Source organism: Symphodus melops, assembly GCF_947650265.1.
Source record: "Symphodus melops genome assembly, chromosome: 5".
Lineage (NCBI taxonomy): Eukaryota > Metazoa > Chordata > Actinopteri > Labriformes > Labridae > Symphodus > Symphodus melops.
In genome coordinates, this window is record NC_136695.1 from 22,136,566 (window position 1) to 22,154,069 (window position 17,504).

Consider the following 17,504-nt stretch of genomic DNA (forward strand, 5'->3'; position numbering starts at 1 on the left):
ATCTTCAGCAATCACCCCCCCCCCCCCCCCTCCCCCCTCTAGAACAAAACATTTGCAGATGTCCACCATTTTTATTCTTGCTTGTTAAAGGAATGATGTTTGGGAAAACTCAGCGGGAACTCATTGCATTTAAAGAGAAAGAGCAAAAAGGAGCGTTTTGAAAGAGCTGATTTATACAGGGTCACAATCCACCTCTGGTGCTTGATTCATTTTCTGTTTTGACCAAAGCACAGCAAAGATGTTTCTTTAGACCACAGGGGACTGTTTGAAAAGGTGGGAAATCGGTATACGTGTCCTCTTTAAAACACGTTTATCATCTCAATGCCACAGATTTCCCACAGTCCTTCCTTTGCCAGGAGACGCCGTCAGTCCTGAAACAACCGTTCTCTGTGGCTCCATTTAGCAGCATGGATTGAAAGACGTTTGCCCGTCTGTTGAAAAAGTCCCAAGCAAAGCAAGTGAAATGCTTGCCATCTGACGCGTGTCTTTAAATTTCCAATTGTAAAATTCTGACTCTTCCAGGTCAAGCTTCTTGTAATTAAGTCAAACATCAAGGAGTTGGTCACATTTTCCGCACATTTCCTGGACAGGCTTTGATACGTTATCCTCTGAGCATGTAAATACGGGCACAGCTTTTTCAGGGGAGAAGTACCCTGAGCAAAAAGACAAGACAGAGAAGTTTAATTCAAGAATTAGATTAAACTATAGGATAATAATACCTTAAGATGATTGAATAAAATAAATTGTGAATGCATTTTGTAAATCTATAAAACAGAGGTAAATTTACTCACCTATCTTGTTTCTGATCCAGCGCTGAAAAGAGTTGGCAATGACAAAACTTGCAACAACGACACATAGGAGGAGGACTGTCACCAGGTACCACATGCTATCTGTGGGAATGTGAAAAGGAGCACAGGTTTATTAGCACAGGTAGAACTAGTTCAGTTTGGTTATTTTTACTCTGCACTATTAAGGAGACCCCTAACATACGATGAGGGCTGCAAGTTTAGAACTTGAAGGAAAAGATCAAAATTAAATGTGTTCTTAACATTTTCAAGAGTTCAGTGGAAATATAAAAACAGGTCATGATTCAGATAAGACAGGGAGGTCCCAGAAAGTCTTAAACCTAAAAGAAATAAACTTGTTCACTTTGTGTGTTTGATCTTAAACTCTATGAATTCTGCACATTAAAAACCCACGGTGGCTGAGGTTATTATCAGTTAGTAACAAATAATCTAAAAACCAAATGAAGGAAAACACACAAAACTCAAATCTCTGAACTCAAGCCTTTAAACATACAAGTTATTGTCTTAAATCAAAATAATCAACTAGGAATTTGAATATATGCTCCCTAAAGCTACAAACTGTGGTTCACCACATACACATTTACATTTGTTGTAAAAAGACCACACGTCCGACCTGATCATACTGTCATGTATGGTTCGACATAACTGTTGTTAAACCAGAAATGCTAAACACATGTTTGTGGCTTTTTGGTTACTCGGTCAAGCATTTATAGTGGTTTGTGTTTTTAGGCAACTAAAATATATCATCTTTTAAAATGCAACTCATATCCATACTTTTCTGAACATGCAATAGAAACACCCTGTTCTGAAATGAGCTGTAATTGGCCAAAAAGTGCCTGTTTCCTGTTTTGTACGTGATGCATAATGTATATACACTCATGGCAACCTCCCTTTTACCTTTCTGTCTTTAAAATGTGACGGGGAAATATCATAGAGCGTGTGACAAATTGGACTAAATGTGTGAAGAAGGCGTCAACCTTTGGTATCTGGGTATTGTTTGGCGGTAGTGATGGAGGGTGGATGGAGTGTGGTGGTGATGGTGGTGGTTGGTATCTGCACACACTCTGTGCAGGGTTGGTCTTTGCATCTGTAGCCAGCTTCACATCTGCACACAGCATCATGAGTCCTGTTACAGTGCGACTTGTACTCCAAGTTTGCTGTAAAAAAAAAACCCAAAAACAAATCAAACAGCTGTCATTGAATTATGAAGTGTTCTGATGAAGAATGTAAGAGTGTAGCTGACACATAAAACGATCTCAAGTTATCGTTAAACTGTGACATAAATCTGAGAATGAGAAATGACTCACAAACTGGGCATGACAGGGTAAGACTCTGGTTTTAAGTGATAAGGCTGTTAGCATTTCCTTTTTGAAATGTTCTCTGTAAAGACAGACAGCTCAACTTTCTCAGTAGCTTTTTTAGATCAATACCTTACTTTTAATGGATTTCTTTAGAAATACCTTTTATTTTATTGATTGAACGTCAATATCAAATATCGTACAGTGAGATTCCTACATTAGACTATTTTAGGACAGCATGCACAGGAAGAAAGAACAAAATGTAAAAGTTCTATCAGAGCAGTTTTCTAATAATCATGATTGTGCTTACTTCAAAACCCCTGTATGCAGCTATGAATCCTTGCAGTGTATACAACAAGATTAGACATTTTAACTTATCAACACATTTGAACGACATAAGCACTGTGTGCAATGTTTGTGTGGGTTGAATCATTTCTATCCAAATAATTTTCCATAGCTGGTGTAAAGCCCCTGCATGTGTGGTATAAGACGCTTTAGAACATCCACCTTCATTAACAAAAAAAAGATTCAGAGGAGAACTAAGAAATTTGAGAGGAATTGTTCATTGAATTGTCTAGGATTTAAAGTAAGCGCTGCAAGATCATCTTAGAATGAAATGTGCTAACATCCTTATTATCACATGTAAAGAAAGTGTTTTGGTGAAACAATGCCTTACATGTGTCTTTGTAAAGCCAGCAGGTAGTCTACCTTTGTATAAAATCTGCTAAACAAACAAAATGGTTTATATTCAAGTACAATAACACACTTCGTCGAGTGTTTTCTGTCTTCTGTGTTTTCCACAGTGACATTTTAAGTGAAGCATAACAGGCTGTTTGTGCTCACCTGTGGTGGTGCACAGACCTGAGTTATGACGTTTTTGTCTTCTTCTTTCCGATGTTTTTCTCTTTTCTGTGTTTTTCTTTTTTTTCCACTGTCATGACAAGGTTCTGCTTTCTGCACCTCCTCCTTTGTTTTGCACTCAGAGTAAGTTTTGCCTTTGATGCTAATGTTATAGGCATGTAAACATGAACTTCTGCTACAGAATCCCACCCTGATATAAGGGTTTCTCAGACCCCCCCCCACCCCCATCCCCCCTTTAGTAATCTCTCTCTGACTCTATCCCACCCTGACACACTGAATGGGAAATCCCCCTTGTATGGGTATCTGTAAACAGATGTCTATAAGGGCAAACTTCTCTGAAATGTACATGCAGAGTTGAGTAACATGTCAAAAAACACTGGGGTCGGGACTGAAGATGAGTCACAAAGTTTTCATGCCCAAAAACACAGACTCACAGACACAACAAACATGACAGAACACACACACTCACAATAAGCTGGAAATGACAAACATGGACCTCATAAGGTCTACTACTGTTTAAAAAAGATTCCTCTTTATAATACACTATAATAATTGTATTTACATGTTAGTTGTGGAAATACACTGAACATTCATTATCTGATGATGTATGGATAATCAGACAGCAAATTGTCTATGAGGATTTAAACTGTTTGTATATGCAAGTGTTTAGAATCTTACTGTGAAATCAGGATATCAGGGACCAGCTGCTGTACTTATTACACAATATGATATTACATAATATAACTGTCAAAAGCCAATATTTCTACTGTGGCTCTAAAATAGTATTTTTACACAGCTCAGGTCTCACACATCTTAAACAAAATCTCTTCCTTGAAATGAAAGCTGTGACGTCACTTACGTTCCTTGCACTCTTGACAAAATTTGCAGAACAAGTTCACGCTGTAGTTATCACTGTACAGGCCAGTCATGCAGGGCTCACATTTAATTTCACAATTATCATCTGAACGCTCAACCATACGTTCACCTGAGGAAAAAAACCAAACAGTTATTTGCAGCTACTATCTTTGTATCAAAAGTACAAAACCCAAAAAGATAAAGGCATTGTACCTGGGGGGCAGCGGTTACAGCAAAACTGAGGGTTTTTTTTCGGCCGGGAGTATTGAGTGCTATTGCACTGTAAGGAGAGCACAGCAGAGAGGAAAGAGAGGCTGCACACGAAGGTAAGAGCAACAGAATGGAGAGCCAGCATCTGGAAGGAGGAGGAAGAAGAAAAGGAAGATGAAGATGAGCAAGAAGAGGCAGGTGGGAAATTGTGATTTATTTGATCATATATTAAAAAAACATGAAAATCACTAGTTATGTATTCACATAAGTCATAATAGACATAGACTTTGCCAGTTAAGCTACATAATGTAATGCAAAACACATTTCAGATTTCAAATACCTACATCAATACATATATACACACACATGTACACACAGCTGGGAAGAGGAAAGTCAAATCAACATATAAATCTCCTAATATAACCGGTAAGGAAACTTTTGTCATATGTATTCCTGTTGAAAATGTCTCTTACAGTCTTTACTTACTTTTGAAGAGGTGGTGAGATGAGATGTGATCTGGGACCCTCTGAGTGTGAGACTGAACAGGGGACAGGAGCAGTGTAAGGGGATTATTCATAAAAGGTCATGATGAGTCATTATGAGAGAAAAAAAAAATACAGATGCCTTTGAAACATCTCCAGCCTGCTCTCTCACTCATTACCTCTTTAGCGTCTTGAAGCGACCCCCGGCTACACAAGAGATGGTCTCTATCAGCCTCCAATATTTTCCACTGGCACCATCGCTCTCGTTTCACCCAAAATCAAAGTTTCGTAATGGGAAACTAACAGAAAAAAAAACAACTAAAATAAAATTAAATGGAAGTATGCCTTTCTGTATGTGTGCATATGTATGAGAGTTTACATGTATGTGCAAGTGCTGTGAGTATATATGTGTATGCAAAAGATCTCCTCTGGTATATCCTGCATATGCAAGAAAAGTCATGTATTTTTGTCCATAGGCTTATTTCATCTCTTGTATCTGTGCCTACTTCATAATACTGGATGACAAGGTTGTGACAGTGAAATAGGCCACCCATCTAATGCTTAAAGAAATACTAATGAGAAGATAAACACCCTGTCAAGAAATCATCATTAGGCTGAAAATCCACATCTGTGTGACGCACAAGGGTGAGCAATACGATGAAATTCATTTTAATACAAAGATAACAGAAAATTCTAAAAAGTGAGATTAGTCATCTCATCATTAATGTCATATGTCAACATCAAGAGGAAGACTTAAGTGAATCAAACATTCAAATTCATAGATGAGCATTAATGACCGATATCTATTTACACATGTTTTTGTTTGTTTTATATTTTCAATCTAATCAGTGTACATTAACTTAATCAGTTTGTTTGTTTTTTTAAATCCCCGTGGGGCAATTAGCGCACCAAGCGTTCGACCACAGGGTGCATACACCCTGACAGAGCAGGGGGAGCATCTGATGATCCACAAAATGTCATGTTGTCCTGCCGCTCTGTCACAAAAATACTGGTTACAGCTCTGAACTTTATCTGGAGGAAATTCTCTGCCTTTATCATCACTAATTACTAAAGGTGACTGCAAACAGTCTGATATAGGCTCAAGGAAGTCATTTTGGCATCTTATAGCTGTTGTACAGCCTCTGCTGAACACACACGACCTGCTCTTTTTTGTACAGAGATGCCATGTTTGAAGTTTAGTTGTATTGTTCTGCAGTGAGAACAGAGCCTGTGACTGCTTGTACATTTCTTATGCATCTGTATGGAGTTGAATCCTAGCTGTCTGGTTGAATAAGTAACATTATACTTGCAGTGTTTTAACCTGCTTGTGACACCTGAAGTCCATGAAAGCATCATGTGAGGCAGAGTCGACACTTGGCCATTCTCTTTTGAAATGATCTACCAGTCTCTGCCTGAGAGCAAACACCCTGATGTCTTTTAATGGTACAACCCTTTACCGATTCTGTGAAGGCAAAGCACGACATCTACTACATTTTGTGATTTATTTTTCTTTTTAATAAAATGTTTTGCTTCACAAACATCCTTATCTTTAACTGAATCAGAAACTGGGTGAAAGGACCTTCTCTTTGTTGTACTCATATCTTCATTCAGCTGTCATGTTTCCTTTTAACACTTATGTTAGAAACCAGACCACATCACGTGACCTCCTGTCAACTCTGAAACAGGGTCTTAAGTTGACGAAGCAAGATGTTGAAGGGAAGGGACCGCCTGTGAGCCATGGGGTGACTGGGAGCGAGCACAGAGAGTACAGAGGTGAGTGTAAGAGAGTTGAAGGAGCATCAGAATCACTCTATGCTGACTTAGAGCAAACCTGCTTATGTTTATCTTCAGGTTTCAGTTTGAGGCTCAGTGACTGTAAAGATTAGTATGTGCGATTAAAACTTCAGAGGAATCTTAACCAGAAACATGTGAACATTAGTTTGCTCATGCACATTAAAAAAGCCAAGTCTTTACTGGACATGAAACAAATCTTCATGCAGATCAGAGCAGGCCTGTAAGGTTCTCACAGGCTGAGTGAAACTCATGACTGAGAATGTTTGCAAGTGCATATCAGAGAAAACCTACTTTTAGTGTCTGCAAAATATATATTATGGTCTTTATATAGTACATAGGGTTCATTTTTTTTGCTCACATATGTGTTTTGATGCTTTGAGATAAATACAAACTTTATTATGAATTTGTTTCAGTAAATGTGGATTAACACTTCAATAAGTTTTTTCTCAGCTTGTTTCATTCCTCAGATATCTAGGTGACCCGGATCATGACAAAATAGAGACTCCAATGTTATCAAATAAAAGTGATGTGATTTCCTCCCAATAATACATCGCTAATACATAATTCTTCACCAAGCTCCTTTAAATGTACCAAAGGAAAAATAACTGAAAAACTAATGTACTTTCAAAACAAGAAACAAACAAGTAAACTCTACAACAAAGCAACATTAAGTTTTTCACAAAGAAGACCCACTTGCACTCCCTGCAGGCTGAAGATCCAGCACACAAAATGAATCCTTCTCCTCTACAAGCACCAGCCACACTGCACTTATCCTTCTGCTGCATACATGGCCTGATTACCACAGGTAAGGCAGAGCTCCAACCTGTAGCAGAGAGGGAAAGGGAGAGACAACACACCACAACCCATAACACAATTTTACCACTCTCTTCCTTGGTTTCTTTTATGAAGTATTGTTCTTCTGTAATCATACCTTTTTTAGATTAGGGGGTGTCAGCAGTAAGGACTGCACGGTTGACCTTTTAAGGTTACAAGAACCTTTATATTGTTTACAGTTACTGTGCTTTCAGACCCTATAAGGAAGAGAAGGTCATTTGACCTATTAACTAGTACTTCTATTAAAGATCTAATTAAAAACAGTGATCATGATTTAGATAGTGAGAAAGATAAAGGAGGGGGAAGAGTAGAGAATAAGATATCTTTTGGTTTGCTGACTGAAAGGAAGGAAGTGGTTTTTCTGAGGAAGCGTTTGTCTTGCTGACTGAGCTCAAGTCATGTGAGACTACACTGTACTGGCTTAAAACTCCAACCTCTTAGTTATTTTCCTTACTCCAAACAGGACCATACATTAAGCTGAAAATGGCATTCTCATACAATTTGCCTTATGTGTAATATGAATGCCCTTAGGTTTGAGGTTTTAAATATGGTTAACAGCAGTCATGGTTATAAATCTATGAATACCATACTTCACAGTTTTGGGCCTGAGATAAGACACTCATTTATTCATCTCACAAGGGGGAAATTTACATTGTCAAAGCAGCCTAATGTAGACTTATTATATAGACTATCTGTAACATGTTTAGTAATGTTGGAGTGGAAAGCACTAAATTACTTTTTATTTAGTTAACACTTATCTAATCTCCATGATTTTTCATAATGTTGAAATAAATGTGAAAAAGTTAGTTACAAATTTAGTTACAAAACACTGTTGCAGCCTATTTGTTTTTTTGTTGTTGTTTTTTTTTTTCTGTTAGTTGAAAAAAAAAAACAGGTCTATTTTCTTCATCAGACATGTTCAGATTTGTCTTCTTCTTGTTGTTGGCTAACTCTGCAGTACTTCTTCTAAATGGCCACGTGACTCAGCTGTTTTCCCGTACGAGTCCACCTCCGCACAAGCAGCAGACCGGGGTGAATGGTACCGCCATATCGCCTGCTCTAAAACTTGAAAGAAATAGGCCAAATTAAACTTAATTTACATTCATGTCAATAGATGGAAGTGAAGTAGGGCTTCAGAACATATACGTCGGTTGTCGTCCAGGTAAGTGACGGTAAAATACCTCTGTATGTAGGCTACTGTCTGTGGGGAGCGGAGATTCATATCAGACTTGAGGCTGTATGGTGGGCGTTGATGTGGTGTGAAGCCTAGTTAAAACGAAACTAATGACAAAGAAACAAAACAGCCAAAAAACTTGACAGTATGTTTACTTTTAACATACGTCAATGTTAAATGTAGATACGTAAATCGGCAGGCTTAAATTTGAAGGTTTTAATTTTGTTACAGAACAAATCTGTGTTTTTTCCTCCGACAGGGAAGTGAGGCGTCAAGCTGCGAAACAAGTTGTGTAGAAGTCTTTAGACGAACTTGTTAATTGTGTCTCTTGGACCAATACAATGACAAACCTTAAATGTTTCTGCATCGTGACCTCTCCTGCAGATTAATCTCAGTATTTTTCACATTTACATTCATCGAAACAACCTCAAATGACACAGATTATTCCTACACACCGTAAAAAACAGCGAAGGATAAAGCATACACCTCAAATCCAGTTTGAATTAAAGTTTGACATTTGGCATCTAAGTAAAATACCCAAATGTTTAATCCAATTGAAACGTATCACACTGAGTTTATTGCATCATTCCAACCTGGCACGACCTTTCGTTGTTGAGACCGTAGTTGTTGAGATGAAAACAACTCAGAAACCTCAACCCCCAAAATACTATCATGGTACTTGACTGAACCCACAGAGCCAAGTGTCTGAAACTGCTTTTAATTAGACTATTTGTTATTAGTCAGAAAGTAGTTCCCATAATGTGTTTCTATAGCGACGTGTCCTGATCCACCCATCCTGACCACCTCAAAAGGAGTTCTCTTCACCTTTCATCTAAAGTGAACTTTTCTGGTTGTCTTCAAGTAATTTGGGTTTATTGAAACTTTTAATCAGGTCAAGGTTCACTAGCTAAGGTATTCAATGTATTAAGAACAGATTAACATGTTTGTGGGGGGGACAGGTCGGAATTGAACCCTGCTCACCTGCTTTAAGGACTCCAGCCTCTGTACATGGGCAGCACAAAATAACCTAAAAAAAGGCTTGCCTTGTGTCCTCAAATGGTGCAATGTAAACAGTGTGCAAACCTTTTAAAGGGTCATTTCTTTCTTAACTTTCAACGGGTCACTTGCTAGTTGTTTGCTCATCTCCCCACCGAAACAACAATGTGAAAGGATGAGCAATAGAGGGACAACTGAACTGTTCTTCATCATTTGCACTCATTGGCCAAAGAAATGTAATGAGTTGTAAGCTCCATGTGGACATTAATCGGAAGTTGTCTGATCCTTTTCTTGCAGGTGGCCTCGGATGGAGTGAATAAAACCTTTGGGATAATGGAGAGAGGTGTCCAAACAGGGAAATGGATTTCAAAAGCCTCTGCTGGCACCATACTGCTCCTCATGGTCAGAAACATGTCACATGAATATATTTAACTTACATGAAGAAACTGCCATGTGATGGACATGAACGTTGTCTTTGTATGTTCATTGTAACTCTTGTTTTGCAGTGCATGTTCGTCCCCACTTTGACGTTGACACAGCTGTCGGTGTCAGTGAAGTGTGAAGAGAACGAGTATCCCAACAAAAATGGAATTTGTTGCAACAAATGCAGTGCAGGTACGTCGTATGTTCCTTCAAAACACATGAATCCAAGACAGAACCAGACTTCTACTTCTGCTATTGAATCTGAGGGGTGGGACTCGCAGGGTAACTCACGATGTTCTTTTGTACCATGTGTTTGGAAATGATGCGATGCACTCTACCTGTTGTCTGTCTCTGCTGGTTTCTTCTCCTGCTGTGGCCTCATGTCAAACCCAGAACGTTCAGTTCAGCTTGTAATGCCAACAATGCATGTGCAGGTGCACGAGAACCCAAACCTTCCTCGTCAACAAATACTTGACTACCTCAGCTTTTGTACCTTTCCCTGATTTATAAAATGAATCACTGCATATTGGCGTATTCTCGCGCTTCATCTCTTAATTTCTTGTCCCCGCTGGCTGTCATTCTCCTTCTGTCTCCTTTATTCCTCACGCCATCAGCTTCTTCTTTAGATGATCATTTATCCTCCATTTATGTGGCGTGAGCCTCATTCAGGTTATAAGTGCGAACATCAGGGGTCACAAATTAGTGACACTGTGAATTAAAATTTGCAAGGCACTTTGTCTACAGTGAGGTTTTTACTCATTTAAAATGTCTATAATTGGCACCAATTGTTACACGTTGTGTTTCTGTTCTCTCAGGTTTCAAGCTCGTAGAAGAGTGTCGTAATTTGAACGAGAGGACAAACTGCACCCGCTGCCCTGAATCGCAGTACAATAACGAGATCAACTACTCCCGAACCTGCAGAACATGCAGAACCTGCCGAAGTAGAGACACCTTCTTTGACTTAAGTATCAGTTTACCTCTTTGATTTGCCATTTTAGCACATAAGCTAATGTTTTGTTTTTTTCGTCTGTTCTGCAGAATCAAGGCATGAAATACAGGTATCGCCGTGTGAAACAAAGTACAACACTATTTGCCGCTGTGAGGACGGTTTTTACAAATTCAGCATCGACTCAGAAACTTACGACTGTCGCAAATGTTCACGATGTGGAACTGATGAGAAGGAAAAAGAGAAATGTGAGTCCACGAAGCTGTAATGTCATGGCTTAGATTAACACTGTTAAATGTAGTACTTAATTTGATTGATTCTGACTCTAAAATACTCCGCACAGGTACGGAGAGAAACAACACTGTGTGTAAGTGTACAGAGAACTACTACAAAGTGAACCACAGGTGTGAACCCTGCAAGAAGTGAGTATACTCAAGTGTATGAACATTCAGAGTTCCTGTCCTGCTGTTTGGGATGTATTTTCAGCTGTTGATGAGGAAGTTAAATTGCTGAATCGAAACTTGCAGAAAATGTCCGACTTTGGTCAATCTTTCCATTTTTTTGCAACTAAAGAGAGAAGTTATGAGACACTCAAACTTTGCCACTGACGTTTTTACCAAACTTGGTTATTTGTAACATTTACATCCTTCCACAGGCTTCTGTTGAAACCACTGAGTGCCTGATTCACTAAATATCTAAAGAAAAAAAAAACTTCTCCTACTGTGTTGAAGATTTTCAACGGTTGCGGAAGAGTAAAAACAAAAAACAGCTTTTGTCGGCACAAAAAAAGGATTTAAAAATGTAAGATGATCCAATCAGCTTGAATGAGGATAGTGCTGAAGTCGTCTAATTTCTGTCATTAGTATTTAGCTGTTGTTCAGTAAATAGGTGAGGTTAATATGCACTCAATAAAGAAAGGGTCCCTCAAAGGGTCCCTCAATAAAGAAAGGGTCCCACAATCCTCCACTGTTGTGCGGATGAGTCCAGCCTTTAATATAGATATTTATAGATGAACATTATCTCTCTTTTTACTTATTCCCGTCTCCTGTCTATCACGTCTTTCATACAGAACTTAAAGAGTTAACATACACTTGTTCGAACTCATTTTCTGGTTTAAAACAACTCAGCCTTTGAGTTCATCACTTCCTTTTTACATGTGTAACTTCCTCCTTAATCTTGTGAAATGTCTTCCCTCTTCTCCCCAGTTGTTCCTCCGAATGCAAACACATGTGCTCTTCTCTCATTACTCAGAATACAAAAGGTGAGTGGCTATGGTTGTTTAGCCGTGCTTTTATTTTTGAAAAATTATTACACTGGTTACCACATGATGGTACATTTTTTCCCTAGGCAAACAGTAATCTTCTTATACCGTCGATTCTGCTCTGGTATACTGTAGAAATACTGAAACTTAAGGTTGGGAAGTGTAAATGAAGTGAGCTCAGGTTTGATTCTGTGGATTGTAATCAACCCTGCGCTGTAGTTTTAAACATATCACTTTGTCTTCTATAAGCCCAGCACTGGTTTACCGTCCATAGGACATAAAAAATATTTCATTTCAGACGTCTTTCATATAAATGACCAGGGCTATCAGGTAATCTGCTGTGAGAATGCTCCAAGCATAATTCATAACTCACAAGAGCTATAAGAAGGTTTTAAAATGTCTGACATCATTTACAAAAGTCCAGTGTATTTGAAAAATGCAAAATTGTCCCAATATTTTTCTGATTTCAGATAATCTCAGTTCATCAGTATGTATTTATGATGACACATTTTAGCAGAAGTAGTGACAGTCTGTGAAGTGATATTGAATGACGTTGAAGTTTTGTTTTTGCATCAAAGCAAATGTTGAATTACGAAGTATTGACAACATTATGACAAAACGACTTAATGTGTTCATGTGTCCCTGTGTGCCCCTCCGGAACCCTTGCAGCTCCTGAGACCAGGGAGAAAGATCTTTTCAAAATCATCGGAGTATTTGTAGCTGTGGTTCTGGTCACATCGGGGGTGTTGGTTGCCATCACCTACATCGCAACAAAACGCTCCACGAAGAACAAGTTGCTGAAATCGATCTCTGAAACATCTGAAGGCTCTCTGGACTCGTGTGAGGTATGCTGCTCTACCTGCTGGGAGTTACTTTTCTCTGCTAAATCTTCATCTACAGTCCATGATGTGTTTTCTGCTCTTGTCTTACAGAGTGGCCTGATATACAAAGAGCAGCATTCCAACAACAGTGTCGAGGCCGCCCCCTGTCCTGTGAAAGATCAGGAGCCGTCCAATCTGCTGGACTTCCCCCTGCTGGATATCAAGAGTAAGTTTTATTGTCCAAATGATTCAGTGAACCTTTAAGTCAAGGGACTGTAATTCAAGCAGCACAAAGTCAAACACACAGATACCAAGAAGAAATCCTGAGAATTTCAATACTGATCCAATATTTTCAGGAAGTTTGAGATCTTTTTGTACAAAGATTAATCGCTACTAACAACAAAAACAAAATTGACAGTTTCTTTTACCCTGATGGCAGCACATTTTACAGAGCAATGGTCCTGAGTATTACAGCTCAGACATACAGAAACTATTGTATTAACTTTTATCTCTTCCACACAATGCCCCCTTTCCCTCCTCTCTCTCTCTCTCCTCTCTACCTGCTGCAGTACCTGACCTCATCTACACAGTGCTGGATCTTGTTCCTGTGCTGAAGGTGAAGCAGTTGATGCGCTCTCTTGGTGTAAGGGATTCAGAGATCGAACACGCAGAGCTGGATTACAAATCCTCCCGGGAGGCTCACTACCAGATGCTGAGGGTGTGGGCTGAGAGAGGGTCCCGTGCAGGTGGCAGAAAATGTGGGGATTTGCTGTACAGGCCTCTGCTGCAGGAGTTGTTGGAAAAACTGAGAGAGATGAATCTTGGACGGGCCGCAGAGGAGCTGGAAACCAAATACGGCATTCAGTGATTCTTCAATGAGCGCCAAAGCTTATGAAACCAAGTATTGCTATCTTAAGAGACTCACTCACGGTGCTACAATTAGAGCTTTTATTTCACAGCAGCCAGCGTCACTGAGCACTCTACCTCTCCTCCTGCCAGGTATTTGCTGAGATGCAAGGATCAAACTACTGAGAGTGACAGATTAAATGGTTCTGGGAGGAAGGGTCTTTGAAAATGTGATTTTTCACGGATATATTCTGCTTAAAATGTCTCAAGAGCTTTTATCTTTTCACATGTTTCTAAGTGATCTCGAGGGGATAATGAGACATTCTGGAAACAGAGCTTTTTCTGATTGTAAACAGAAGTAGATGTTGCAACATCATCTGTAAATATAATAAACCCAGCAGCAGGTTAGCAAAGCTTAGCATCAAGACTGAAAACAGGAGGAAACAGCCTGACTGGCTCTCTCCAAAAGAAAAAAAAAACCTATAGATCCTTGTTTGATCTAGTTTTGAACAGTTTGTACTGGTCAAAATGTGAGAGGCCTTCGATTGGATCAGTGCAAACTGTTTAAAGTTTCCAGTTTTTAAGCTAAGCTAGCTGAGCTAACAGACTCCAGCTTTGTAATGCCAAAACAAAGTTTGAATTTAAAGTTTAACTCGTCTCAGAGGTGAGAAGTTATATTTCCAAAAAGGTCCGATTGACTCTTTAAAGCTGGTGAAACCTTTGTAGCCTGCGCTGTTTAAGCATCACTTTAATGTAGTTGTTTTTCTTTTGGGAGTTTAGGGGACTGTTTATTTTTGATTGTGAAACATGCATTTAAGATGTGATTACTGTTTTGTGTCCTTTATATTTATGTTGCTATGATCAGCGGTTTCCAACCTTTTTTGACTCGTGATCCCAACTTTGACTTCACCAAACTCTTGCTACCCCACACAACCAAAACACATCTAGCTTTTTACTCCAATGAATTTATCTTCAATCATGTAATAGTTTTTCCACTGTGTGGGCGTTTTCATGTACCGTATATTATTGTGGACAAAGGGAGAAATGCTGGGGTGATATTCCTGCACAATGGATGTCAGACAAGAGATTCACAACTTCCCTGTTTTGCCATCGGCTGTGGTCCCCAGGTGGCCTGTGTTCAATATATTTTAATTTTCAATATTATTATTGATCAGTAAATACAAAGGGCAGGTGATCATTTCAATTCCCTTTGGGTTGCGACCCCACGATCGGAAAAGCCCGCCTTAACTCCATTGTGCCTACTTTTTCATAAATGTCAACAAAACTATTTTGACTGATTTTTAACTGCCGCCATCGTAGAGATGGCTAAAAGAACTGCATAGTATTATTTAAATAGAGGGAACTGCAAAATCCAATGGTTCCTTTTGAGACACGGTTGGCAGGTAATGTTTTCAATAGTTCCTGTCAAACTGAGGGAAAGGTTGTGGTCTTTTGGAAACAATAACAAAGTGAGGGAAGTCTTTAGTTCCTGCTTAACGTGGGACACTTTTCATATCCTCATGAGCATTCTTTTCAGCACCATCATTCAAGCATTATTCACGGCAGTTAAAAGAAAGAGGACACACCTTGTCTCAGTATGCCTCAGCCAGAACAACTTTTAATACCATTCACAGCCTGTAGGTCATGTTATGAAACAGTCGCTCTTGGACTGACTGAGGGGTCGCTAAAAAGCCCCTGGACCCTTATCATGGAACTGAATTCAAACTAAATGTTATATTTTGAGTAAATGATCAATAATGGACGATGTCACATGTACAAGACCTTGTATACATATAAAAACTTTTATTAAATGTGTCATGTATCTGAGCTTGGTCTGAAGTCTGTCTTTAATAGAGAGAATACATGAGTGTTAATGAGGATGTTAAAGTGCATTAAACATGAGGCACGCTGCCAGTCTGCATTCCAACACACTTCCCTAAATTTTTTTTTTTTTGATGACCTGCTGTGTAAAAGTCCATAAAAACCCCCCTTCCTCTTGAAAGGATTTCCCCATGTGAGGTCAGACGAATCAATGAGCCTGATTGATGTGAAACAACAATAGATCATCCTTAAAGGAAAACAGTCTAAACACTTCTAACTGCGACACATTAGCCAGCCCTAAGCACTGATTTGTTGGCTGCAGAAACTCGTCGTTCCCGTCGGGCAAGTTGCAGAGGCTTGGGGTGCAGGTGAAAGGGAGAGAAAGGGAGGGACGGATCCCGGCAGCGAGAAAGAGGAGGAGAAAGCTCGCAGAAAGCAAAAGATGACTGGGTGAAACAAAATGGATCCAACCAAGCCCAGGTAAAGTCTATAATTTGATCCATTAAAAGCAAATTAAATAGTGGGAGAAGTTGAGGTTGCCTGCTGCTTTTGTCTGTGCTGTAAATCACTTTCATGTTAAAGCTGCTGTTTTGAATCAAAGAGTCGTCCTCAGGCATTTGTGTTGATGATTAACCGAGGATTCAAATCTTAACAGATAACCTGCTTTTATAAACGTAATATCAATCTTTTTAAAAGGATTCAACCTGTAGTATAACATAATGTCAGACATGCCTGCTGTATTATTACAGGATACAGACAGGGATGGTAAACGGGTATGACACCGTGATGAAAGCTATTGTGTTGATCCTTTGAAGTTTGACAGGAAAGCATGACAAGATTAGTGAAGCGTACCAGTCTGTAGTGTGTTTAAATGACTCGTTAATATTCTTTAAATATTTTGTGAAAATTTATTTTTTGTTGGACTTTTCATGCCTTTAATTTAGAGACAGGACAGTGGATAGAGTCACAAATCAGGGACAGAGAGTGTGGAAGGACATATAGGAAATAAACCACAGGTCAGATTAAAATCTGGGCCACTTGGAGGACTATAGCCTCCCTACATGGGGCGCACACACTACGGTTAAAGCAGTAATCCCACAGAGCATTTGCAGTATACAGTATTTTCTTACTGCAGTGATAAAGCAGCATATAAATGTATTACTTCTTTACTTCTTCTGCTGTAACAATCTCTGAATCAGTTCTGTGAGAAACATCCAGTTTCACTGTAACTTAAATCTGCGGCAGGATGTTCCACAAGTTGAACAGTAGTTGGATTTGTCCTGGAGTAACACTGTTACCCTCACAGGTGTGTAACAGGAGCTGACACCATGTGAATCTTCTGGTGTCCTCTTAAATCAGTGCTGCTGATTTAAGCTCTGCTTGTTAACCTGACATGCTCTTTGAATAGTCCTCGGAAAGTGAAGCTCAGAGTAGTTGAATTATATTTTACCACAGGAATTTCAGGTTTTTTTTTTGTCACATTCTATTTTTGTTTTTCTTTTGTTACTATCTATTCAGTTTGAAATACTATTTCATTGTGAGCTGCCTTAGCTTCTGTTTTAAAAAGTCGTTTGCACGTTAAACTCAAGTTTTCCAGCCGTGATCAGTTTTGTTGGTTTTATCAACTTTCATAAAATCTTTGTTTTTTTATGGATGACTGACTGGATTATTGGAGCACTTGTTTTGATATGTCACAATACATCTAAAACTTGGACAGGTAGCCAGTAAGATCTTACATATATATTATATTTTAAGGAAATCAAACGGTGACGTTTTCATGTTTTCATGTCATGCCTTCAACTTGAAGAACGATTGTAATTTTTTGGTATGGACATCAGAGAAACATTGGATGAACCAGATGCATTGTATCTTTTAGCAAACACGTTGGTTCTCAATGCCTGTCAACAGTAACATTGGTATGGAAATAGCTTAAGCAGAAATGCTGTGGCATGTGTCATGTCACGCAAAACTTGTCTTTATCAAAACAATCATCCAGATATAAATAAGAAAAAGAGAATATACCTTTAATGAGTTGTGATAACCAGTAGACACAGAAAATTTTTATGTTGATGAAAC

General features: G+C 38.9%; 1 protein-coding gene across 1 annotated transcript; it reads left to right on the forward strand.

Moving 5' to 3' along the window:
* The first annotated feature begins 8,095 nt into the window (after positions 1–8,095).
* tnfrsf1a (tumor necrosis factor receptor superfamily, member 1a) lies at positions 8,096–15,434 on the forward strand. Its single transcript, XM_079342995.1, has 10 exons — positions 8,096–8,302; positions 9,608–9,712; positions 9,817–9,925; positions 10,549–10,674; positions 10,772–10,927; positions 11,023–11,101; positions 11,885–11,940; positions 12,610–12,785; positions 12,873–12,987; positions 13,331–15,434. Exons 2-10 carry the CDS (start codon positions 9,644–9,646, stop codon positions 13,627–13,629), a joined length of 1,185 nt encoding a protein of 394 aa, XP_079199121.1. The 5' UTR covers positions 8,096–8,302; positions 9,608–9,643; the 3' UTR covers positions 13,630–15,434.
* The last annotated feature ends 2,070 nt before the right edge of the window (positions 15,435–17,504 follow it).